At 38.1% G+C, this 25,569-nt stretch overlaps 2 protein-coding genes across 3 annotated transcripts; both read right to left on the bottom strand.

Moving 5' to 3' along the window:
- Positions 1-204: 204 nt before the first annotated feature.
- znfx1 (zinc finger, NFX1-type containing 1) lies at positions 205-14,468 on the bottom strand. Of its 2 annotated transcripts, XR_012370779.1 has the most exons (16): positions 14,314-14,468; positions 11,433-11,512; positions 9,878-11,358; positions 9,511-9,797; positions 8,866-9,112; positions 8,424-8,538; positions 7,012-7,160; positions 6,673-6,816; positions 5,765-5,873; positions 5,414-5,664; positions 5,115-5,254; positions 4,556-4,856; positions 4,299-4,409; positions 4,115-4,210; positions 381-3,560; positions 205-349 (listed from the first exon to the last, which is right to left on the bottom strand). XR_012370779.1 is itself a non-coding variant. In XM_073870529.1 (15 exons), the coding sequence occupies exons 2-15, from the start codon at positions 11,491-11,493 to the stop codon at positions 1,119-1,121; spliced, it is 5,934 nt and encodes a 1,977-aa protein (XP_073726630.1). In that variant the 5' UTR covers positions 11,494-11,512; positions 14,314-14,468; the 3' UTR covers positions 205-1,118. The 2 variants fall into 2 exon arrangements, 1 of the variants encoding a protein (XP_073726630.1); XM_073870529.1 differs by having other exon boundaries at positions 205-3,560.
- Positions 14,469-15,616: 1,148 nt separating this feature from the next.
- ddx27 (DEAD (Asp-Glu-Ala-Asp) box polypeptide 27) lies at positions 15,617-24,581 on the bottom strand. Its single transcript, XM_073870530.1, has 21 exons — positions 24,389-24,581; positions 23,786-23,935; positions 23,423-23,482; positions 23,121-23,298; positions 22,930-22,979; positions 22,767-22,850; positions 20,310-20,417; positions 19,983-20,154; positions 19,705-19,855; positions 19,522-19,621; positions 19,156-19,297; positions 18,921-19,074; positions 18,757-18,838; positions 17,357-17,534; positions 17,170-17,276; positions 16,992-17,088; positions 16,607-16,698; positions 16,359-16,479; positions 16,181-16,277; positions 16,023-16,094; positions 15,617-15,706 (listed from the first exon to the last, which is right to left on the bottom strand). The coding sequence occupies exons 1-21, from the start codon at positions 24,470-24,472 to the stop codon at positions 15,691-15,693; spliced, it is 2,295 nt and encodes a 764-aa protein (XP_073726631.1). The 5' UTR covers positions 24,473-24,581; the 3' UTR covers positions 15,617-15,690.
- Positions 24,582-25,569: the final 988 nt, after the last annotated feature.

Here is a 25,569-nt window from a genome sequence, read left to right on the forward strand (position 1 = left end):
GCAGACCTACAATCCAATCAGAGCCAGCTTTGCTGCAGTAAGCTAAATTATATACAACAGTGATAATGGACAATTACGCTTCCAACCTGTAGGGGGAGCAAAGAGCAAAAACTCTTTAGTGTTGCTTTAATTGACGAGTAATCTCGTCAATGGCGGGACAAAAGAGTTAAAAGGTGTTTTTAGAAAAAATATTACAAACACAAATTTTCTATAAAACTTTATTTTATTAAGTAAATTCATGAAGAGCCATATACAGTGCTTAACAAATTCATTACATCACCTATTTGTCTCAACGAATATCCAGCATCCTGAAGTGTTTAAATGTGGACTCTTTCCTGTTCAGAGAGTTCTCCACATTTCATCATTTGTGTACAGTATACCTACATTGGACACATTTAACTCTCAGATTGCAAGTAAATAACTTTGAGTATCTGAATAAAACTATTATGAAGTGCTTTACTTTTTTGCCTTGTAAAAAGAAATAAAAAAATTCATGGATAACAATTATTATTTGGTCTCTGTGGGTGCTTACAATTTTATAAACAGCATCTTGTAATTGGTGTTACAAGTCATAACTGTTTCTATATTGTGCCATTTTAGCATGCTTAAATGCAATTCATCATTAACCATGCTTTCTTATTAGCAGTCACAGTGTAACACTGAAATACAGAAAACAACAACAAGTGCTTTCAGAGTAACAACATTAAAACATCTATATCTATCTATACGAAATCTATATCTATACGAAAGTTTTCAAGTTTATAGTCTGGTATTTCTAACCAGAGCCCTGCACTTAATGTGAATGAAAAGCATCTTTGGTGAGTAAATGAAACGCACTTACTTAACATTTCAACCCTGATCAAACTCACCTGCTTGCAATTTTCTGGTATTCCTGAAGACCTTGATTACCTTGTTCAGGTGCGTTTGATCAGGACTGGAGCTAAACTCAGCAGGAAAGTGGATCTCTGAATCTTTGATTTAGAGCATGATCAGCGGAAAAGTAAAACTGCACCTCATATCTGATATAAAACATCAATTCATTATTGTTGGCTAAAAATTACAATCACACAAAAGCACAATTAGATCATATCTGCAGATAAATGAAATCTCAAGGTATTTTAAAAGTTAGGAGGCATTGCCAAGTTGGCACCATCTGACCAGGCCGGATGTTCGGCTCCATCCATCTCAGACGCAAGAGTATTTCCTTGAACAAGAGTGTGATTAGCTCCTCCGATCGTGGCATCGCATTCTGGACATTTGCTTTGTTGCATAGCGCCTCCACAGTCACCGATTGCATAAACATGGCCGTTGGGACATTTGTACCAGTGGCCTTTAGTCAAACCGACGGCTTTAACTATCATCTCTCGCTCCTCATCTGTGACGCCCAGGCCGCTGCGTGGTAGCTTGGTGTCAAGCTCTGCGAACATCCGCTTCACTGTGAGTTCAAGACCCTCGGAGAAAGGCAGAGTGTCCTCCAGGATCTCTCTCAACTGTCTGATCTCCATGTTGACTTGGACTCCTAGAACCTTGAACCGAGCCACATGGCAACGGGCATTGAGCTCAGCCAGATGGTTGAGTCTCTTCAATTCACGTTCAAGATCTTCCACCTGCTGGTCTGAAAACTTTTGACCTGAATGTAGTAAAACGTTTAAGCACTCACCAATCCTCCGTGAGAAAACGTCACTGTTTTCTGGAGACGTGCACTCTTTTTGCATCTTTACCAGTTTTCCGAACCTCTCGAGGAAGTCCATCAAGTTCTCAAGTTCCCAAAGGCGCTGGAGTGAAATGTCAGCCACGCTGAGCCTTTTGCTAACCAAGGCAAACTCTTCAGGAAGGTATTGCATCAGATGAGTCTTCCCATCCAGTTCAAGGTTGAGATCATCTTGTTTTTGTTTGATAACAGCAGGAAGACCACTTATCTTCTTCTTGACCATCTCGATCGCTGCCAGGCTGCGGTTGATATGAGTGCCATACCTTAGGTTCCTACGGATGGGAGTACGACACCTGGGACAACTCTTGAGTTGTATGGCCATTTGATCAAGGTCAGCCTCTTGGTCTGCATCAAGACTCATGTAACGATCCATTCCAGTGGTCTCAAACAAGTGTTTGCAACCTTCTAACTGCACAAAATGTGCATCTTGTTCATCCTCGCTGCCAAAGAAGATTTCTGTGACTTCATCTGCATGACAGATGCGACACTTGTCGGGACAAGGGTCTCCACACAGACCTATGCAGGGATGTCCGCAGGGCAAGGTTTTGCTACAGGGAATAGAACAAGGTGGTCGGTCGCATGGCTCGTGACATAGTTTGGTACAGCGCTGGTGTGGGCACTGCCATGCACAGGGTTCGTTGCAAGGAGCACAAGGGTGCCCGCAGGTCTTCATGCAAATGCTGTGGACACAGCGGTTCTCGCAGTTAAAGGAACATGGTGGGCAATCTCTCACACAGGGCTCCCGACACTTATGGGAACACACAAGGATTCGTTGGCATTTATAATTACATTCTTTGTGCAAGCGACCTTGATAACATCCGTGGCAAGTTCCTGGGCAGGGATGGCCACATTTCAGGGTGGTGCCACATTTAGTTCTGCACTGTATCTCTTTTCTGGGATCTCTGGAAACAAAGCATGGCTCATTTTGGGTGTGTCCACATTTAAGCTCCACAGGAACTTTTGCCATGCACCGAGTTGTGCACGAATCTCCACATTTTGCCTTGCAGGGGTGACCACACGGTAGGGTCTTTTGGCAGGGCTCTTGACACACAAACTCAACTGGATCTTGGTGGCAGGGCACCTTCTGAGTGTGCTGGCAAGACGGTATTACCTTTTCTATGGGTACCCGACACTTACCGCATTCTTGGTAACAGCGTTTATGACATTTGTGTCCAAGTTCACACAGCAGCTTAGGGCAGTCCTTTATGCACTTGTATTCCTTATGTTCAGCATCGTAAGGGTGACACATTCGGGTGCACACGTGGCCGCAGTCCAGACGGTACTGACAGGGCTGATCGCAGCCACCTTCAGGGGCACTCTTGAAATCATCAGCACAAGACACAAGGGCTTTCTTATCAGGATGGTTAACACAGCTCAATGTTAAAGCATGACCCACTTGTTCGGTTTCTCTCAGAGAGTGAAGGATGTTGCTCCACAACTTGACCGAGCCGAGCATGTCCATGTTCCCAATGCAGTAGAGACCCATCTTGGCACGGGAGAGTGCAACACAAACACGATTCGATATGTTGAGGAAACCGACTCTCCTCTCAAAGTTGCTGCGCACTAGAGACAATATGATGATGTCATTCTCCTCCCCTTGATATTTGTCAACGACGTGGACCTTGACGCCAGAAAACTGAGGAGTGGGCATGTGCTTTCGCAGGCAGAAGAGCTGCCCAGTGTAAGTGGTGAGAATGGTAATCTGGGAAGGCTTGTAGCCCTGACACAGGAAATACTTGCAAAGGGCGACCACGAAACGAGCCTCGTGAGGGTTCTGGTGGCTCCGCCCATCTTTAATCTCCTCTTCAAGGTGACGATGATCCACAAAGAAAAGATTCGTCAGAAGACCCTGCAGACCAAACGTTACATATATGTTTCAAGTACATAGGGCTCTTTTTACAGACCAGGATAAATATCTGCCAGATCTGCTTCATTATTTTGAGCTGCCTTAACCCAAAAACATGTTGAGGATCGTTTATCAGCGTAATGGGCGTTTCACACGATACCCTATAAGCGGCAAAATAGCTGCGTGGCTACAGCTTTTCTCATGTAGTGGAAGCATTTTGTGCAGCATTTTGTGCAAATATATTTATCTTCAATGGCGCCTGTCGTAAAGAGTCGTGGCAGGATTTTGGGTGCACAAGCAAGGCATGTGCGCTGACCTCTGTAAGCGCCCCTGTTTTGCCGCTTTCTGCACGTCTCCTATTGAAAATGAACTAGACACTTGTGGCTGCTGTGTACTGTGTGAAATGCTGATAAGAAGTATCATCAAATATTTAAACGACTATCTCATCATGTAATAAAATTCATGCATTTAATGCATTTCTAGGTTAAAATGATAAAGCGGGTCAGATATGCTGGTCATTTACATGTATTTATTGTGTATTGTGTATATTTACTCACCTTAATATTGTCATACTCCAGGACAGAGGGGTGATTTTCCAGTTCGCTGTAGATGTGAGGTGTCAAGAGTCGAGCGATGCACGGCCTCATGCGATGCTACAGATACACAGCCAGAGGACAGAAAATGTGTGATTTTTGTGGTAGATGAAAAAGACAGAATCGACGTAATGGTACATAAACTGACCTGGTAGTTGAGCCGTACGAATGGGACATCCACTTTGATAAGTCTCTCAAACATGGACACCTCCAAATTGAAGTTCCTGGCCAGATCGTACACCGTTGCGCTTGGCCTCAGCTATTTATGAACAAATGCATAAACACTTAAGTGATGCTAATATATGCTAATATAAGAGCGAAAAAGACAATGGGGGCAGGCCTTTTCATCTGATCAAGACTGAAATATTACTCACATTACTGTGGCATAAAATGTATCCTGTTTACCTGTTGGTGATCTCCGATCAGTATGAGATGCTTACAGGCTCGGCTCAGTGTGGTGATGGTGTGAGCCTCCATCACTTCTGCAGCTTCCTCCACTACCACCAGTCTGGGCTGAAGTTCCTGAAGGGCTTGTCTGTATTTAGCTGCTCCTGTGGTCGTCATGCCGATGACTCGAGCGTCCCGCAGCACGCACAGGTCCTCTCGCCGACGAATTTCATTGAGCCGCTCCGCTGCTTCCTGAAAGATCTGCTCGGCGTGGAGAGCTTTGGAACGGAGGTCAGTGCGATAACGCAAAACCCACAGACTAAAGGAGAAAACAGATTACAGTTTGAATCTAATACACTGTGACTAGCCTATATGAGTATATTTTATTTTTAATAAACAACTATTCTTGCAGATTTAACATTTGCATCAGATGTCTAACTAAGCCTAAGATCTGACCCTAGATCTGCTCCTGGAATTAATGGTATGAGGCTGCCATCTAGTGGATGTGCATTGCTCTATAATGCCTGTGTGTGTGTGTGTGTGTTTATAGTATAACAAATAGTATAAAGTTTATTACCGATACAATCTCCATCTGTCTTTCAGATCCAAGTTCCACACATTTTGCACACGCCTTTCCTCTTCATCACTCATGACTGAACTCTTCATTAGTTCGTGTTTGACCATTTGCTTTATTTTTTTCTTCTGGTGCTTTTGAATCTTAATGCACACATGCACAGAAGGTTGGAAACAATTAACACACATAATATACATATATACGCTATTCATTACACAGCAAGATCTGAACTCACATTACCCAGATGAGCACCACAGCTCAATGCACTCCAACACAAACCACACAACTCTAAGTATTCATACCTGCCAGCCCTCTTCATCAGCCGCACTCTCGTGTTGATCCTGTCTGGAGTCGGTGTCATTGAGGTTCATGGACAGCATGAATTCAGCCATGGCGTCAACCACTTCATCATTTTGCTTCTTGCTCTGCTTCTTATGTCCATTTCTGATCTGGTAATCTGCATCCACCAGAATCCTCTCAGCCTGGATCAGATCTGCTTCTTCTGCAATATTCAACAGTTCCTCTTCCGGTGGCCCATCTTCATCTGCTGCCTCTGAGATAAAGAGAGAGAGAGATGGACAGTCCTGTTAAATTCAAGAAAAGCATAATTATGTACCATAACGTAAACACAACATCATAATGCTTTAAGTCACCTGCTCCTTCAGTTTGCCGTGACCACTGCTGAAACATTGAAGACCCGTAGCCCAACCAATCATCCATGATTGAAGACTTCTTCCCTACACTCTCAAATCCATCCCACATCTATGACACAAACACAGATATTCATGTATGAATACTTATAACATTGAGCATAAACATTTGAATACTTCATGAGGGTCTGTAATGAACGCTCTCCACACATCAAACGTGAGACACTGTAATATAACATCTTTAAAATCATGAATTAGATATGAGAGTCTGGTCTTTGCGAACATGAGATGGAAATTATATTATGGAAAATATTAAACAAATGTGAATGTCACAAAATACTCACTTAACACTAAACTCTGATTAGTGCATTGCCGAGTATCTGGCAAAAGCGAGCATCACTTTTATCATAAACCCTTTCGACGAGTGTGCAGCAAGCTGGTATTTTGACATGACACATGATGCACACAGGTTAACATGACGCGCCAAACACATGTTTTGACATGATGAGCCACACACATGATGGGCTAAATACATTGCTTCGCATCGTGCGCCCTCGAAAAAGACTGGTTTCATATATTTACAGAAGGAAATTTACAACATTTAAACATGATTTTTGGCATACAAGGGTCTCTTTGTGCTTTGACTTGCTTTTGGGTCCTATCATTGCAATCTCTCTCTCTCTCTCTCTCTCTTTTTCTCTCTCAATAAAAACCATAAAGACATGTGTCTGTGTTGATTTTCACTGAGATCTAGGTTCAATTTAGGTTTTCCACAACAATGCAAATTCAGGTTGTGTTACATGATGTATTTTACATACAGTACATGACGGACTGGTGGGTATAATACAGTGAATGTTCAGGAAATAACATAAAAGAATGGCACAAGGTGATTTATATAACAGTAGACTGACCGGCTGTTGATGGAGGCTGTTCCAGTGCTCAGAAGACATCTGGTTTTCTAGAAAATCGACTTTTAGGACTCCACTCAAGATGCATTTCAGCTGCACAGACTGTCGCATTAAAAGCTCCTCTGCATTCTTCATTTGAGTGTAAATCTGAAGACAAAACAGTTTTTATACATTCAACCCAAACTATTCAATAATAAAAAATCAATTTAAATTTTAACAGATAGTCACAAGTAGTTTAAGTTTATCAGTTGTTGGACAATTCAGGAAAAAGTACTAACTAAAAAAAACAAAGTACAAGAAATACAGAAAACTATTAATTAAAGAAGAGTTATGTGGTCTCACTTCATGATGGGCTCTCCTGAGGTGATGCGGTAAATTTTTGCGGAAGTTTGCAGCCCTGGTGAGTTCCCTCAGAGAGAAACGCTTCAAAATCTCACTGTTACTTCGGCCTCCTACTCTTACGATGCCCTCTTTTAAAAAACTGTGAATGCCTGTGACAAAAATAATAAATAAATAAAAACATTTCAGGGCTTAGTGGTAAAATCGGATATTATGAAATCCAGATTTTGTCAAAAGGTTTAATTTAGTAACACATTAATATCCTCATTGAGCTCATAAATCAGGTCAGAGTTTTAAATCATAAGCTCTAATGCACACCAAACGCGAAGCATCACGTTTTTCTCGCTAGATTTCTTGTGGGATTTAACTTTGTATCATGCAAAGTTTTTAACTTGCGCGAAGACAGGTTTCAGGCGAATAGTGCGTGTTTTGCGGCACTCGCCACTCAGTTTGTGTCTTTCGCATCGCCCTGTGCAAGTTTGCATGTATTCGCATTTTTGCATGTAATCTACTCATGTAAATCGCTGAATTCGTGTTTGATGTGTACGCATTAAAAGACAAAATAATGAAGTATCCAAAGTGTGATATTTGATTTCCTATTTTTAAGTAAATGTGATTATTTTCTTGACATTTTTCTGCTTATTTAATCATTTTTTTCCTTTCCTGTAGTAGGCCTATAAACAATAATTATATATCAGCATTAGAAATACAACTGCGACTAATCATTTTACACATACAACTTGATTAACCTCCTAAGACCGCGTGTGTACACATACATGGACATAACTTTTTTTTTTTTTGCACCATAATAATTAATTGTGTGTAACTGGAACCTGTTGTACACAAACATGGACAATTACACTGCTTCATGTTCAAAGAAAAATATTTGGTTAATATATTTATTGGTTCTTCCTAACCCCAAATAGCTGGAAGAAATCTAAAATGCAAGCCAAACCAAAGCTCGGGTCTTAGAAGGTTAACACACAAACATAACAGAATGACTTTAAAATGATCATTTTTTGGTTGTTATCGACACTGTTACAGCTGTGACAAAACCCTACATTGAGTGTTGGTCTAATAAATTCGTTATGCATTAGATTAGTTTATCTTATAAAATCGTACCTATTATATAATATATTCTCTATAGAATCAGCTATGTATGGCTCTCTCTCAAGGGTTTTTTCCTCCTAGGACTTTTCCCTCCTCACTAAAAACAGCTGGGAGGTTTTTTCTCCTAGGAGGTTTTTTCAACCCCTAGGGAATCAGCTGACATTGGCTTAACTTAGCACCCTCTTCTATACTTTATACTAGCGAGCGTGGAGTTTTTTCCTGCATTAATGTAAAGCTGCTTTGAAAAAATTAAACAATTTTGAAAAGCACTATATAAATAAAATTTAATTTAATTTATGGTGTACCTTCCAGAAACTGGTCCAGAGCGTGATTGGTATAGCAGACCACCAGCATAGGGCCACCACATGACCAGGCTTTATGGTTATCTAGCAAAGCCCGAGCAATCTTCAGTCCAACATATGTCTTCCCTTCAAAGATGAAAACAAACAGAATCTAAAAATCAATACTTTTAAATAAACATTTTTCCAGATATGATTGTGACAACTAAGATCACCGAACAACCCTAGAAATGTCCCAGTTTAATAGATAATGGGTTTAGAACCTGCTGTTGGAGTTTGACAAAAGTTTGGTTAAATTGATTGTAACAGTGATGTTACTTCTTAAATTAATAAATTCTCCCCAACATTTCTTGTGTTTGTATGCATCACAGAGGCAGCAACTTGGGTAATATAGTGTAAATTCAGAAAATTACTTGTTCCATTAACAAATGATGATAACATGAGGAATTGTCTTCCCTGTGCCAGGTGGCCCCTGTATGATGGCCAATTCCTTGGTTAGGGCTAGTTTTAGTGCTTGAAGTTGGCTTTCATCAAGACCCAATTTCTCCTCATCAGGCCAGGCCTCTGGGATAAGAGGATTGAAAGGGGGAATCTTTTCCTGTCCTTCTGCTACAATGCTGGACAGATCATAACTCTTTCCCTCTATCTGAAGGTAAGCTGGAGGATGAACATCTGAATTACACTCCACTATATACCTGAAATGACAAATATGTATGGAACGCGTGTTTTCAGTCAGTATGCAACCTAATTTACCTCTAAATTCTTGGTCCCAAAACATTCAATCATTAGAAGAATCATACTTTGCTCCTACTTTGAAGAGTATTAAACTTTGGCAACTTATTCAGCATATTTGAACTACAGACATAAATGATACCTCAAATCATGTGGAGGTTCAATGTGGAGTGATTTGCAATCAATCAGACTAACAACATTTCTGGGCGATAAAACCCTAGACTTACATTAAAGGAGGAACCCAATCCTTATCTAGAGGCAAGAATGTCAGAGAATTTGTTTTTGGGCAGTAAGTAACCACCCATCCTATCACTTTGATGACAAGATTGTAAAAATCTACTTCTGATTCTTATCAGCGTACCTTTGAAAGGGAAGATCGTTTTCATCTTGCTCCTGGAGACCTTCTAGAACATATCGGTAGGCCTCAAAGTAAGCAGTGGTCTCCACCATCAGAAAGGAGTGCGAGGGCTCAACTTTGGCCAGAGCGATTCTGCTCTCAGATGAAAAACAGAGATCTACCTTTCCTTCTTTCAGTAATTTAGGATCCCGATCATTTACAATGGCAAAAAGGAAGCTTTCAAAGTTGTCCATGGACAGACAGACAAGAGATCCATAAAGAAGCCGCTTAGAATTTTCCCACCGAACAAACTGTAAGAGAAGATAATAATGGCTAGTTTACAACAAAATAACAGTTGTGGTCGAAGTCAAGCATCGCCATAAACTCATACCTGAAGAGGCCTTGGGTCAAACTGCACTGTGTAAGCAATGCCTGTTGGCGTGCAGAGCGGCACAACCAATCGGGTATCAAAGTAGACTCTGATGTCATCAAAGCGCTTCTTTTTCAGGTTCTCATTGTGCTGGCTTCTCAGAATGTCCCTAATTCCCTCTCTGAGTGGCCTGACGAAATCTTCACGGAGAAGACGGAAATGTGTATCCAGATAGATACGAGAGCTAGGGAACTTTTGAGTGATTATGTTGGGCCTTAGGAAAGGATTGTGGTCTAGGTGGAACTCTTCTGGGGTTGGATAGATGCTCATTGTCCTGAAGTCTTCCTCCCCAGGTGGTACGTCTTCATCAGCTGCTAGAAACGAGTACTTATCCGATCGTAGAGTTCCATCCCTAGACTTCTCCTGGAGATGGTCCACCAAACCTTGGACTCTCTCCAAGTCCTCGTCAACGCTATTGGGAATATCTACGCCAGAGGCACGCAACTGGTTGACAGATGGTTTCAGAAGAGTCACCAGCATGGAGACAGGCTGGACAGAGCTATAAGGAAACATGTTGAGAACATCAGAGAGAAGACTGATGATGTTGCCCAAATGCTGGGGATATTGCTGCCTACGATCTGGCTTGTTTTCGGACATCACGCCGGTCACGTAACGCGCAAGGATGTTACAGAAAAACCCAGAGTTCTTGACCACGCCAGCTAAATGCAACACTATCTTGCGGTCATTTCTAGACTGAAAAGCTTTGCAGAGAACCTGACAGACAAGTTGGACCAGGTCATTACTCATACTCTTGTCATCAAGTAGAGTTTTGAGCCCCAGGCTAGATGAAAGAGTGATGGCCACCTCAGATGCTTCTTTATCCACAAGAGCTTCGAATGCTTTGTAGCCTAGTCTGGGTACCCAAGGACCACCATCTCTTCCTCTCCCATGACCTCCTCTTCCTCTTTGAGGTTCACCCTGGGGACTCACCCTGAGGCCAGTCCCATCTTCACTGGCTTGTTGGTTTTGAGGGGGTGGGATAAAACATAATGGGACATAGCTCTCTGTGGTCACAATACCCAGCATGGTATTTCTATTTGTCCTGCCCTGTTGATGACCCTGATAATGATGCCCTCTTCTCTCTCCTCTGCCTCTTCCTCCTGTACTTCTACTCCGTCCTCCCTGCTCACCTCCTCTTGCACTTTTCCTTGTTCCACTTCGATGTCTCTCTCTTTGACCATTCGTATCTCCACTGGCTTCTCCATTTCTTGGTGCTCTACTCCTCCAATCTCCACCTCCTCTTCTTTCTCCCTCTCCCCAACCACCTCCTCTTCCTCCCTCTCCCCGACCACCTCCTCTTCCCCCCTCACCCCGACCACCTCCTCTTCCTCCGCCCTCCCCTCGACCACCTCCTCTTCCTCTACTCTCCCCCCGACCACCTCCTCTTCCTCTGCCTTGATAAGGAGAACCACTCTCTTGTCTTTGACCAGCCTGAGAAGCATCTGTTAAACACAATACATTAATTGACTTAAAATTGGAATGATAAGATCAGCAAAACAAGAAGTAAAATGAACACCTCTTCGTTGCTGGACACCTCCTCGTCCTGTTTGCCCTCCTCCTCTGGTTGGATTGAACATTTTACACCTGTTCAGATCTCTGTAGAACAAAAATATTGTCATGCCATCATTCATCAGTACGGACCTGTATTAAATTTATATTTAAAGATGCAGTGGAACCCAAAATTATTTAGCCAGACCTAAAAATTGCCTGAATGTCAAATGTCAACAAAATGCAAAAGCAAATGTTATGCAAACAAATGCTGATAGAGCTTCTCTCTGTTCCATACTGAAGATCACACAGATGTAGATCAGCAAATTCACTATAAACGTGTTTCAAACTGTAATTTTATTTTATTTAATCTAATATTATTTTAAAAGAAATAGTTGACAACGGGCCGTTGAATTGTTTGAAATGTACACGTTACCACGTGGATGTGCATTATTTTCAGTTATACCTAGGGCCTGTTAAATGCTTAATTCTAATGTTTCATGGGTGTAAAATACACACCTGACCTGTCAAATGTCTTAAAATAACCACCAGAGCTATGTTTGTGATAGCCGAATAATTGACTCCGGTGCTATGAATTATGTAAGGAATAATTGACTATGAGCCATTGAATTATTTGAAAATAATGCACACCCACTTCCCGTCATGCCGCATTACCAATTGGGTGCGCATTACAGCAATGCTGACATCGCGGGCACGCACGTTGAATTTCTGGGTCGAAGAATCTGTTTTCAGCCCACGCAGTACTTTTAAGGGGCTGTTCACACGGAGACGCATATCACTGTATACGTATAAATTTGTTATCGTATTGCCGTTTCGGCCACACGGATCCGGCGTTTTGAGAGAGTGAAACCTCTATTTTTGGAAACCGGGTCCTAAAGTGGATAAATCTGAAATCAACACCCTTGCGGTTTCGTGTGTACAACACCATACATTGGTTATGCGCATGCTCATAGTCTTCTTCTTCGTGTATAGTGTGTATCTGTGGCAGAATTACAGCGCCCCATACTGGTCCGGCATATATACTACACCGCTTTCAGCCGGTTTCAGTGGTTTCGTGTTTACGGATTATTTTTTTAGAACAAGGAAAAAATGATCGGATAGGGAATGCACCGGCTTCGTGTGGACAAAGCATAAATGTGTGTCATGCAATATCCACTTCTCGCCGCAAGGTTGTAGTATGTTTTTACTAAATACAACAATAAATAGGTCAAGTCCGACCACCGGAAGCGTTTGATATTTTTAACTTTCAACTCGGAAGTGTTTTTATTCACAGCAACTGATTAAACATTTGTGTCACTTTCAACCGGGCGGTGTGCTTCCACTAAGCTCTGATCTCTAATGAAAGGTAGATGGACACAAATAAATATCTTTTATCTTGGTCCTGAAACATTGTACTCTGAGTCTATGGTGGAGAGGGTATTTAAATAAACTGCGGAAATTTGGTAGTCGCGTATCTATTAATAGACTTCTGTCAGAACGTCCACTGCAGGCATCGTTCTAAAAATCATGGTTACCATGGGTCTGATGAACATTCCAACTAAAGTTGGATGCCCATTCCAACTAAAACAGAAAATGATTATAATTTATTTTGAAAGTACTAACAAAATTCTGCCTTCTGTTAAAATTTCATGCAAATATCTGATAAAATGAGAAAGTTACAAGCAAAAACTTGTGAATAAGCAGCATTTCGGTTACACACATTCCATAGACATCCATATATAACTTTTTCCTCTGATTTCTAATATTAAAAATATCATACCTTTCTCAATACTCAACAAATTTTTACAATCTTTGTTTCTTTGCAAATGGGAATGTCTGCTCTGTCTAGTCGTGTGATAAATTTAGAGTTTTGGGGTTTTTGAAAATTTTGTCATCATACCTACACATTATTGTCAAATAGTTCAACAGCAATTATTCCTTACATATTTCAAAGGACCGGAGTCAATCATTCCGCTTATACCACGGCTTAATACCACAAACATTGCTCTGGTGGTTATTTTAAAACAATGGACAGGTTAGGTGTGCGTTAACGAAAAAATTATCAACACCCGTGAAACATTTCCTTAACCAATCAGAACAAAGCATTCAACAGGCATGTGGTATAACTAATAATAATTTAAATATTTTGCTTGAAAACTATATTGCCAGAAATCTTGTTACCTACACAACATGTGATTTTATTTTATAAACTGTAACATAAATTGTGTCGGATACCTTTTCAGAGTAGTTTAATGATTTACAAAAAAACCCACATATGCTACATTTGCATATTTACATATTCATACCTTCCGCACGCAGTCGCACACGCGCGCACACATACACGCTAAACTCAAACTCATATCTTTCAATTAAAAATATTTTACATGATGTACCTACAACGATATTGTCCTTTAATGAATAGTCCACTGAGTAAATAGCTTCAAATCTGTAATGATTTAAGAACACAGATCCAACCACACAGCCTACAGCAGATGTCTGCATTTACATCCGCAAGATGTATTTGTGCTCATCTGCAATATTACAGATATAACGTTAGAAATTTAGAAGATGTCTGTAAAATGTTTGTTATGTAAAACTGCCTTATTTAATTTACAGTTTTAGATTATTACATTCCAATATCTATAACCACAGTACATTACGTTCTTCTGGCTTTATTAATAATTATTTAATATTTTAAATAAATAATTTCTTTATTTCTTTAATACTTCAGACAATAATTCACTGTATCCTGTGTTAAACATTACGCATAATATTACCGGAAATGACTCGAGGTGTCACAAATAAACTCGACAATAGAAATGAGAGAATTAACGGCAAGCTAACAATTCAACCGTCCATATAAGAGTCACAACAATAAAGACGATGTTTATTTCATAAAATCAACTCACCGGGTTTTAATGTCTTCTGCTGTTGAATCATCTGTGCCCGTGTTTAAATACCCGATCTTTAGTTTCGTTTCTCGCGTGACCGTGAATCAGCCGCTTTCGTCAGAACCGAAACTGAATGAAAACAACCGGAGAAAAAAAACAACACTGACAAACACTGCATGGGAACGACAACAATACTCACCCATAACAACACCTATAGTGAAGATTATTATATTTATCATTTGCTCATCCTTTGAAAACGATACAGTATTTAGTGTCATTCATATCTAGGTTTCCTTTATTAAAGGTATAGTTCACACAAAAATAAAATTCTGTCATCATTTTCTCATCCTCGTGTTGTTCTAAACCTGTTTGAATTTCTTTATTCTGATAAACACAAAATAATATATTTTGATAAATGATGGTAAGCAAACAGCTGATGGTAACAATTGTCTTCCATAGTAGGAAAAACAAAACACAATGGAATTTAATGGGTACCATTAACTTTTAAACTCTACATGAACACTATTTCTAAATGCATGTATTATTCTTAGTACATTATTTAGTAGTTTCTCCATTCATCAATACATTTTTAGTATCACAGAATTTTCTGTTATCATTATTTAATACACAATAAACAAAAAAGAAACATCTTTATGTGCCTAAACTAACTTTAAATCAACAAGATTTAATGGGTTGTAGAAGATTGTGCACGAATGTCATGGGATCGACCCAACTGAGCATTGCAGACAAGGGCAACAAACTTTCAATTTTGTCCCAAGACACTTGAATTCATGCAGCAGCTCTGATATGAATAATACACAATATAAACACATTAAAATAAAAGATGCATCATTTTTAATGAAATACATTTTAACATAAAAATGCTTTCATGTCATGACTTTTAAATCCCAAAAGTTTATCATAATGTTTAAATTCCACCTGACATTTGTCTGTATAAATGTATATATTTATTTCACTGCAAATGTACATTTACATTGATATTTTACATACAAAACGGATAGATTTTGTCTAATGTCTCTGTATGACTTTCACAGCATGTGTTTAATCCTCATTATTTTGAGTCTTTCTGAAGTTCAAGGACAGATAACAGGCAGAGTTATTTTTCCTGAAACAAAACATTGTAATTCCTGCTTCGTGTAGTGAAGAGGTTGCTTTAGGTTTCTGATGTTGCATTTAGTTTTCTTGTAAAACAAAACTTTTCACATCATTATGTGTATTGTAATGTATTGATAAATTAACTTTAATGAACCCAAAACATTTCTGATCAATCAATTTCAACAAACTAATGGAAAGACGGTAGCAGGATTTCGTAGGATTTTATTTGAATGGTTTATGTAAGCTGTAATCAGAGGGCAGATAACATCGGTCAAAGCTTCACTTTCTTCTGAACCTGAAAAGATGAACAAATAACTTAAAACAAACAGGCAAGAAATATCTGTTTATCTAAGAGAGAAAAAAAATGTATTTTCCCAACTGAACACATGTAAACATTTAATAGTCTCAGTTTCTCAATGCCACTTCAACTTTGTTTATTGGACAAGTTTTTCCACTATGTAACCAAAGATTCTGAGAAAAATCTCACTGTGTTTTATTTGCTCTCTTAAGCTTTATGTTAAAGCAAAAAATTAAACCATTAACTACAAAGGAACTCCAGTAGTTTTGGATTTGTGTTGCACAATATCGCATATTAGACTCATAAATCTTACTTGGATTTGGATTTGAAGCGTCCTCCCTTCTTGTTTGAAATGCCGAGTCTCTTTCTGTCCTCAAATGAAGGTCTAGATAAAGTAATTCACAATCATTAATCTCCGAGACGACAACACAAACCTGCTCAAATTCACGAGATGATAGAAATGAGACGAACCCGGCTCTGTACTGCTTCAGTGCCTTCTTGCTCGTGTTTGTGAGCTCTTTGTCAAACACAGACTTCTTCCCAGATTTGCTGTTGTTTTGTTTCACATCTACAAATGAAACATAAAGTTTAATTAAAAATACAACTTTACAAAACTAAAGACGGGCACATTCGTTGGGTAAGATCTGACCTTTCTTAACCGGTTCAGCTTCAGGAACGGCTCTCGCTCGCTTCGGTTTGCGGTCACGTTTAGCTGCACGTTCGGCGTACATCTGTGATTTCAAGATCTCAAACTGAGCTCGTTCTTCTCCCTGGGGCACACAGAGTTAAAACATTTTATGATTATGAATGATTTATATTGTCATTTATGACTAAATGTACAAATCGTACAGCATTTCTGATCATGTAAGATTTGCATTTCTGAGTAAACGGTCATACCGTCAGCACTTTCTTCTTGTTCTCTTTAAGGAACTGAGCCCGTTTCTTCTTTCCTCTCAACGCCAGATCAAAGTCCTGCAGAGCTTTTGACACTGTCAAACAAAAACATTGAACGTGATGTCATCATCTAATTACTAAAGCAATATCATTTAAGAAATATTTGATCAAGAAATGTTAAATAATTGAAATCCAGAAAAAGAAGGGTCAATTTTTCCTTCCACTTAAATATCACACATTCCCAAAAATTCCCCGATATTTCCAAGCTTTCCATATCTGACTGCATCCTGCTGTATCAACTTCACAGCCATGCGGTCAAAGTAGTCAACCAATCAGAATCAAGACTTGCAATGCTGGTATTGTGTCACAAACAATAAAGTGAACTCACTTCGATCTTTCTTTCTCTCCTCATGCGTTTGAAACCACGTCCTGGGAGCTTGTTTCTCATCTGGCGTCTGGGTTAATTTCCTCTGAGCGGAGCTGATCTGAACACAGATGGACGTGGTGATTATTATAGAAACAATCAGGTTTCTGACAAATATATAATCTATATCCTTAAGTCATACCTGTGCTTCTGATCGTGTCATTTCTTTCTCTTCCTTCTCTAACCGCAACACGGCGTACACGTCCTTCTCCAGCTTCTCAATCAGATCACGAAACTTCAAAATTACCTCTGTAGAGTTTACACACAGAGTTTATTAAACACGACAGACATGACCCTGTTAAAGAGACAAATCTTAAAAAGAGACAAACCTTGAGGAAGCACTCGAGCTTTTACAGGAGTTTTGGCTTTCTTCACAATCTCTTTAAGCATCTTTCGCTCCGTCTCACCTACCAGTGACACCGAGCGGCCCACATTGCCCGCACGAGCCGTTCGGCCCACCCTGTGCACGTAATGTTTCACAGTGTTGGGCATGGTGAAATTTATTACCTACAAACACATTATACAGACATTCATGTTTAGGTAGACGAAAAACATAAAAAAATATGAAGAATATCGTTACAATTAGGGTTGCAAAGGAGGTTGGAATATTTTAGGGTTAAAAATATTTCTAATTGGAACTTAATGGGAATTTATGGGAATTATTTAGAAATGTATATAAAGTATACCATGTACAAACATAAATAAACATTACGTTTGGTCATAAGCAGACATGCATGCAAGGTTTTACAAATTTTTGGGTGTACGTAGCATTACGCTCATTAAGCCTGGATTTATTTTAATCGGATAAATGCAGGTTTGATGAGCATAAGAGACTTCTGTTAAAAACATTAAAAATGGGTGGTTTTTGATACTTTTTTAAATGATTTCACCTAAATTAAATCTTTGCATTGAATCCGGTTTAAAAATCTTTGCATTGAATCCGGTTTAAAAATCTTTGCATTGAATCCGGTTTAAAAATCTTTGCATTGAATCCGGTTTAAAAAGCTTTGCATTGAATCCGATTAAAAAATCTTTGCATTGAATCCGATTAAAAAATCTTTGCATTGAATCCGATTAAAAAATCTTTGCATTGAATCCGATTAAAAAATCTTTGCATTGAATCCGATTAAAAAATCTTTGCATTGAATCCGATTAAAAAATCTTTGCATTGAATCCGATTAAAAAATCTTTGCATTGAATCCGATTAAAAAATCTTTGCATTGAATCCGATTAAAAAATCTTTGCATTGAATCCGATTAAAAAAATCTTTGCATTGAATCCGATTAAAAAATCTTTGCATTGAATCCGATTAAAAAATCTTTGCATTGAATCCGATTAAAAAATCTTTGCATTGAATCCGATTAAAAAATCTTTGCATTGAATCCGATTAAAAAATCTTTGCATTGAATCCGATTAAAAAATCTTTGCATTGAATCCGATTAAAAAATCTTTGCATTGAATCCGATTAAAAAATCTTTGCATTGAATCCGATTAAAAAATCTTTGCATTGAATCCGATTAAAAAATCTTTGCATTGAATCCGGTTTAAAATCTTTGCATTGAATCTGGTTTAAAATCTTTGCATTAAATCCGTTTTAAAATCTTTGCATTAAATCTGGTTTAAAATCTTTTTAAATTCACAGTTTATTCCCATTAATTCCCATATATTTCGTTCCAACCTTAAAAATTCCAGAATTTCCCAACCCTAGTTAGAATTGATCTAAACTTACAGTTTTTACACCATCTATATCCAGACCTCGAGCGGCAACGTCTGTGGCCACCAAAATATCAATCTGTTCATCTTTAAACCGCCTGAAACGAACAAACAAACATTTTTGTTTAGATCCAGCACAAAGCAAAGACTCAGTGATCCACATCTCAACATGAAACACACCTCAGACTCTCCAATCTCTGTGTCTGTGACAAATCTCCATGAAGCTCTCCGACCTTTAACCCCATCAGACCCAACAGAATGTGCATACGATGAGCTTGTTTCTTAGTCTGAGTGAAGACCATCACATGGTCCTGAAACGTTCTGGTTAGGAGAGCTGATGATACACGACAACACGTCAGGGTTTCATTCACAAATGTATATTTGATCATTGAAGGAAGAAGAAGAACTTCAGTACCTGCTACAATGGCCTCTCTATCTCCTTCTCTCGCCGGTCTGATCCTGACAAACTCCTGTCTGAGGTACGGCGCCACGTCTGTGTTACTGTTCACGAAGATCCTCACGGGCTGTTTCAACGACACCGAGGCCAAATCTTTCACCTGAAAGACAAAATATTCACAGATACAGAAATGTCTGGGATCTAGAGAGAAACAGCTTTACATGAGGATGAATAAGTAGTTCTGTGCAGCAGTCATTAACTAGTTCATCTTTAAATGATGTATTTTCCTCCAGTAAATTTTATAACCTCCAACACTGAAAACATCACATATATCTTTACAAAATAAACACTAAATTGAGATCCTCCTGGTGCTGACATCATTACCTCTTCACTCATGGTGGCTGAAAAAAGCATAGTCTGCCTCTGATATGAACACATCCTAATGATCTCCTTCATCTGCTCTTCAAAGTACTCGTCCAGCATCCTGAAAGAAAAAGAAACAGAAGAGAGTTTCAGCAGAAATCTTCAGGAAGTGATGTCACAGTTTCACGGCAAAGCCTCTCACACCTATCAGCCTCGTCCAGGATGAGGATTTCAATCTGGCTCAGCTCGAAGGACGGCGTGTTGTGAAGATGGTCGATCAATCGTCCGGGCGTGGCGATCAGAACGTCAGGCCCCGCCCTCAGCGCCGCCTCCTGAGACTTCAAGTCCAACCCACCTGACAGGAACAACAAAATGAGATGTATGGCAGTCCTAAAACAATACGCTGGATTCGCATGAGACTCCAATTCACATATCTGAGACAAGTGGGACGCAAGGAGAAATAAAAAGATGGCAACACTTACCAACAGCCAGACATGTGCTGATGTTGGTGAACTGTGCCAGCTGACGGGCCACTGTGTGCACCTGGATGCCCAGCTCTCTGGTTGGCACTAAAACCAGCACACGGGTCACCTGAGTCTCTCTCGGCTTGTAGATCAGACGCTCAAGTACTGGCAACATAAACGCTGCCGTTTTACCGGTGACACACCAGAGAGAAAGAGATACAAAATGATATCACATCAGCGGGATTATGGATTTACAACATAATGAGAGAGAAGCAACATTAATAAACCTGTGTGTTATTGTGCCTCAGTCTTAAATCAATAAACACAGATATAAGTTTGATTCTCACCGGTGCCTGTGGCCGCACACGCACAGATGTCTTTTCCCATCAGTCCAACAGGAACACACGCCTTCTGGATAGGTGTGGGCTGTTTAAATCCCATCGTTGTGATGGCCTGAACAAAAAGAAGGAAAACACGGCCAAACTTAGTATGGGAGAACGGGCACAAAGTAACGTTCAAAAAATGTTAGTTAATAATTTATAAGACATTAATAAGTATAAGTTAAATTAGTCATTTTATAACACATTAAAACACACACATCTCTGCTTCAAATGAACACTTAAAGTTTGTTTGTGTGATCTACCGTTATCGTACAATTACACCAAAAGTAACAGGAGTGCAAACGTTACCCCATATGTGGGCTTCATTGTAACAAACAGAGGGTTTGTTGTTACACCTGATAGAAAATTTAGTTTAAACACAAATAATTCAATCAAATTCTGTCTATATACTAAAGGTGGAGATTGTTTATATATCTGACTATAATAGATAAATATCCACACATTCACCATCCATCATCCTTCATCTAACCATCCGTCTATTATGCAGCAACGCATAGAAATAGATTTAAGACAAAAAAATCTTAATTTGATATTATTACCCCTGATATCGTATTAACAGTCATCATTTTAATGAATATTAATTACATTGTTTACCTGAGCAGAGGCGGACACTACTTGAGTATTTTAAGTACATTTTCCAAGCATCTGTGCTTCATCAGAGTGTTTGCCATTGGAAAAAAATTACTTTAGAATATAAAAATGAATTTTTTTTAGTAAAGAACAGAATGATACTGTGTATTCCTTTTATATTGCATATTAAAACTGATTTAATACATAATTACATACAAATTGTGTACTTTTAATTTTCTTGAGTAAAAGTACAAATGTACTTTTTACTTAAGTAAAAAATACTAGATGTTTAATGTACTTAAATATTAAATATACATCAAAAACTTGAAATTAAGAAATGTAGTGGAGTAAAAATTATGATAATATGCTTTGGGATGTATGTTTTCCAAAAAAAAAAAACACTGATAAAATACAAATACTTAAAATTTACTTTTATGTAGAAAGTAAAAATACTTAAGTAGTGTCCGCCTCTGTACCAGTGAGACTGTGTGACAACTAACCTCGCTGTGTAAACATGTTTTCAATCTCAGCTATCAGTTACTAGGGTTGCTGACATATTTCAAAATGCTGTTATGTGGTGACATAAAACACACACAAAACTCAAAAAAAAAAAAAAAAAGATGTAGAAATGTACTTTGATGCCTCCAAAACACTCTTTGTTCAATATCTACACCAAAACACATCAAAACTTTTCACAAATTCACAGGAGATCTTCTGACAGTAAGAGACAAAGACCAAAAGCACAGAATGTTCAACGCTGAAGAAATATTTAAAGTAACCGTTTTACAATTAACCCCGCTGGTTGTGCCCCGTTCATGTCTAGACCATATATACTGTTTCAATATTGTGATGCAAATGACATCTTTATCTATATTTGGGTGATTCTCACGAAACCATTGGAACACCACGGCACTAATGATTATAGCTTTAAAATGTGTAATATAGTAACATTAAAAAGCATCAGAATTAACACAATACTGTGTTCTACCTTGCACAATGTGTGATTTCAACACAAGAATTTATAATTGGAAATTTTATCTCATTTTCTGCTGAAATTCTCATTACCGCAATGTGTCCGGATGTGTTTGAAAATGCGTTAAGTTGTAATTTAATCAAATTAACACAAAAATATTGGATAAATGGATGTTTGCTGGACTACTTTAGATGAAAGAAAAAATATTTACTGAATATTCATGTATAATAATAATAATGAAGAAAAATTAGGAAAATGATGTGTCCATGCCTGATGTTCTCATCCTCCGCAACACTTTTTGAGAACAGTTTAAGCACACATACAGAATTTTAATAAAGTTTGATTTTGAGTGACCAAGCACATGGACCAGTTACTTCAAGATGGCTACCAGGTAAGATCATTTTTTTACAGTTTATTTGAAATATTGTCTTGTCAGAATGCTTACACGACATTTTGATTATCATTACCGCAACAGATACTTATTAAATGTTAATTTAATTAATAGAAGCATAATACTTTGATTTTAAATGCATGTGCAGAATCTCCAAATTATGTTCTTTTAGGTTTGTCATGTCATTTTGAAAATATGTCAGTGTTGATGTTTTCTGACTGTTGCGGTAATGAGATTTTTTAGGACTAATTTTTTAAATTATGTTACAAAAAGTGTTAAATGATAAGTAAAAGTTTTTAAATTAATGTTCCCATTTACTCCAGACTTTGTTTTTTAATGTCTGGTGGGAAAAAAAGTTAATTTAAGCAATTTTTACATTTTCATGCTTGACATTTTTAAAACCAAGTTTTTGTGAGAATCACCCATTTCAAGATCACACAGGTTGAGTGATGTGGTGATGTGTTCGCCTTCAGTAAAGGTCTGGAGAGATTCATGTCCTGAAAAGTGAGATTCTCATCATAATGAGATGCATCTTCAAAGAACGCTTCAGCCTGTAACAGATTACAACAACTAAACATTACAAAATATACAAAATATAGTGAGAGAATTTAATATTGATGTCACACTTACTGTTTCTGCATCTTTCCTTTTGCCTTTCTTCTGTTTTTCTCTCAAAGTGTCTAGAAAGAGAGAGCGAGAGAGTCAGAGAGCTAATAAATCAAATGCACCATATTCAATACTACTGTGTTGGTGATGATAAACCAGAAATACTGCAGTTTATTAAAAACACATTTTATTCATTAAACGCTGTTAATGCATACCTGCTTTTTTAAGGACCTCTTCATCACCTGATGAGAACTCATCTTCCTCAACATCATCCTCATCTTCATCAATGTCATTATTTTCTTCTTCTTCGTCATCGTCTTCCTCTCCCTCTTCATCATCTCCCTCTTTAGAAGCTACAGCTTCTGTTTTCTTGTTGTCTTTCTGATTTTTCTCCTACACACACACACACACACACACACACACACACACACACACACACACACACACACATGTGTGATAATATTATATACTGTACATACAGTGGTATCATATTATAATAAATTACACATGATCTTACCTCAATTTTGCGTTTTTTCCGCACTTTCTCGATCTTTTCGTCCAGCGTAGTGGGTGCTTTCTTAAAAACAAAACAGAAAAAGGTGAAGGTTAACAACTTTAACATCCAAGATCAACAGTATTAACAGTTAACTGTTAATGAAGCATGGGTTAAAACCACACTACATTAAGAGTCGTGACAGATTCATTAAACAATTCACCCCAAAAACGTTTGCCCTTCATATATAATGGCGTTGATGTTAATGTTTATTTTTTTCACAGCAAACAAACATTTTTGCAACGTAGTGAATAAAATCTTTTTTGGAGCTCAAATCTGTGTCCCGGTGATGAAAGCCATATTTTAATGAAGACATTTGATCCTCACCCTCTTCTTGAGCTGAGCCATAACATCTGCCATAGCCCAGTCATCACTGTAAAGTCCATCTCTCTCTCCAAACTCAAAGTCAACACTGAAATCTCCTGTCGCTCGACCCTTCAGTGCTCGCTTTTCTTTACTCAACACTATCGGCTCATCCTGAAAATCAAGAAAATTAATACATTTTTATCTGATACTGTGACAAACATGCGTATATAATATAAAACCATGCCTGATGACAGTACCACATGATAGTAGTAATACCATGGTACTGTTTTATTATTGGTTTTACATTTGGCATTTACCATTTCATACACCATATCAGAATCAAAATGAGGTTTATTCGCTAAAACACACACGCACAACAATACATTTATTGTGGTTTTTACAGGAGCTCTGGTACATAACTGTACATATTATATGACAAGGTAAGAAGTTAACTTTAAGTAGGAAAAATAATAATAATATCACTATAAAGAACATTACCATGGTAAGTAATGTGACCAGAAACCAGTATTCAGACTAAGTTAATGTGTAAAAACATGCTAGTGGTGCAGATGTTTAGTAACGTTAAGTTAATTTATTATGTGGATGTGGAAGTATTAAACTTACAGCTTCATTATCAGACGCTGAGTCGGACTCCTCTGGGACGTCATCGTTATCATCAATAGTTCTGATCAGATCATCCGAAAACATTTTGTGGCAAAATTTAATCTTACAGTGTTATAAATATAAAAACATTACCACACGAGCATATAAACACGTGTGAAGCGAAGCTTGCGGAACTACGTCATCGGTTACGCAGCTCATGCTCGACGGCTGAAGCGTGAACACCGCCATCTACAGGTGAGGAGAAAAACAACGCCAACTTCTCATCTACATTCGCTGCATTAAAATAAATACAAACACACATTTATGATATATTTATGTTGAACTAGCCACCTTAAGAACTCTTTAGGGCTTGTTTATTTTAGATGTAGGCATATATCTAAAGAGGTTTCTTGCACTAGTACTCACAGAACTTAAAATATTGCGAAGCATACAATGCTACGTCTTCTCTCTGTGTGTGTGTTAACTTGGCAAAACAATCATACATGCTAGAAATACACTTAAAACATGAAGCTACTTGAACTTGCAGAGGATCTGAAACAACATAAATCAATGATATGTAATTTTGTGCACACATTTACAATACCACACCAAATATTCACTTAAGTCTGATAACATGTTTAACTATTTTTATCAAACCAAGGATAAAAGTTAAATGCTTCCTAATCAACCCAGGGCTCAAAATTAACTTTAGATAACACTAGCACTTCCAAATTGAAGTTAGGAACACCGGCAAACAATAGGAACATCCATTGAAAAGTATAGCACCGGCACAACTTTATCCTTGAAGATTTAAAGCTTGAACAATCAAACTTGATCTTAAATTATTTGCCACACACTTCACTTGTGCTTGGCCCATTTTTAAACAAGTTCTTACGCTTGAAACATGTACATTCATGAGGCCCTAAAAACATTTAATGTTATTGTAAATTCTGTTTTTTATTTTCAAATCCCATTTTTTCTGTATTTTCACTTTTCATTTTCTTTAATGGTTAACTACACTTCACTTATCAAACAGCATGTTAATTAAATGTTAATTTTCTAAAATAAAAACTGCATAACAAAACTAAAAATGAAAGTACAATTCTTGACTGATTAATACAAAGTGACATTTTTGTTTTAAAGGTAGATTTCACTATACAATATTAAATAAATTTGTCAACTTAATTTGATGGGTTGTCTGT

The sequence above is a fragment of the Misgurnus anguillicaudatus genome, chromosome 8, assembly GCF_027580225.2.
Source record: "Misgurnus anguillicaudatus chromosome 8, ASM2758022v2, whole genome shotgun sequence".
Classification (NCBI taxonomy): Eukaryota; Metazoa; Chordata; class Actinopteri; order Cypriniformes; family Cobitidae; genus Misgurnus; species Misgurnus anguillicaudatus.

Bases quoted from the DNA above. Each gene is read 5' to 3' on its own strand.
- znfx1 (XM_073870529.1), bottom strand. From the start codon at position 11,493: ATGTTCAATCCAACCAGAGGAGGAGGGCAAACAGGACGAGGAGGTGTC. The intron at 7,161-8,423 runs GTACACCATAAA...TTTTTGTCACAG, and splicing joins TCTGGACCAGTTTCTGGAAG to GCATTCACAGTTTTTTAAAA. The intron at 6,817-7,011 runs GTGAGACCACAT...TTTTGTCTTCAG, and splicing joins TCAGGAGAGCCCATCATGAA to ATTTACACTCAAATGAAGAA.
- ddx27 (XM_073870530.1), bottom strand. From the start codon at position 24,472: ATGTTTTCGGATGATCTGATCAGAACTATTGATGATAACGATGACGTC. The intron at 23,936-24,388 runs GTAAGTTTAATA...CTTGATTTTCAG, and splicing joins CAGCGTCTGATAATGAAGCT to GATGAGCCGATAGTGTTGAG. The intron at 16,095-16,180 runs GTTCGTCTCATT...TACTTTATCTAG, and splicing joins CTGAAGCAGTACAGAGCCGG to ACCTTCATTTGAGGACAGAA.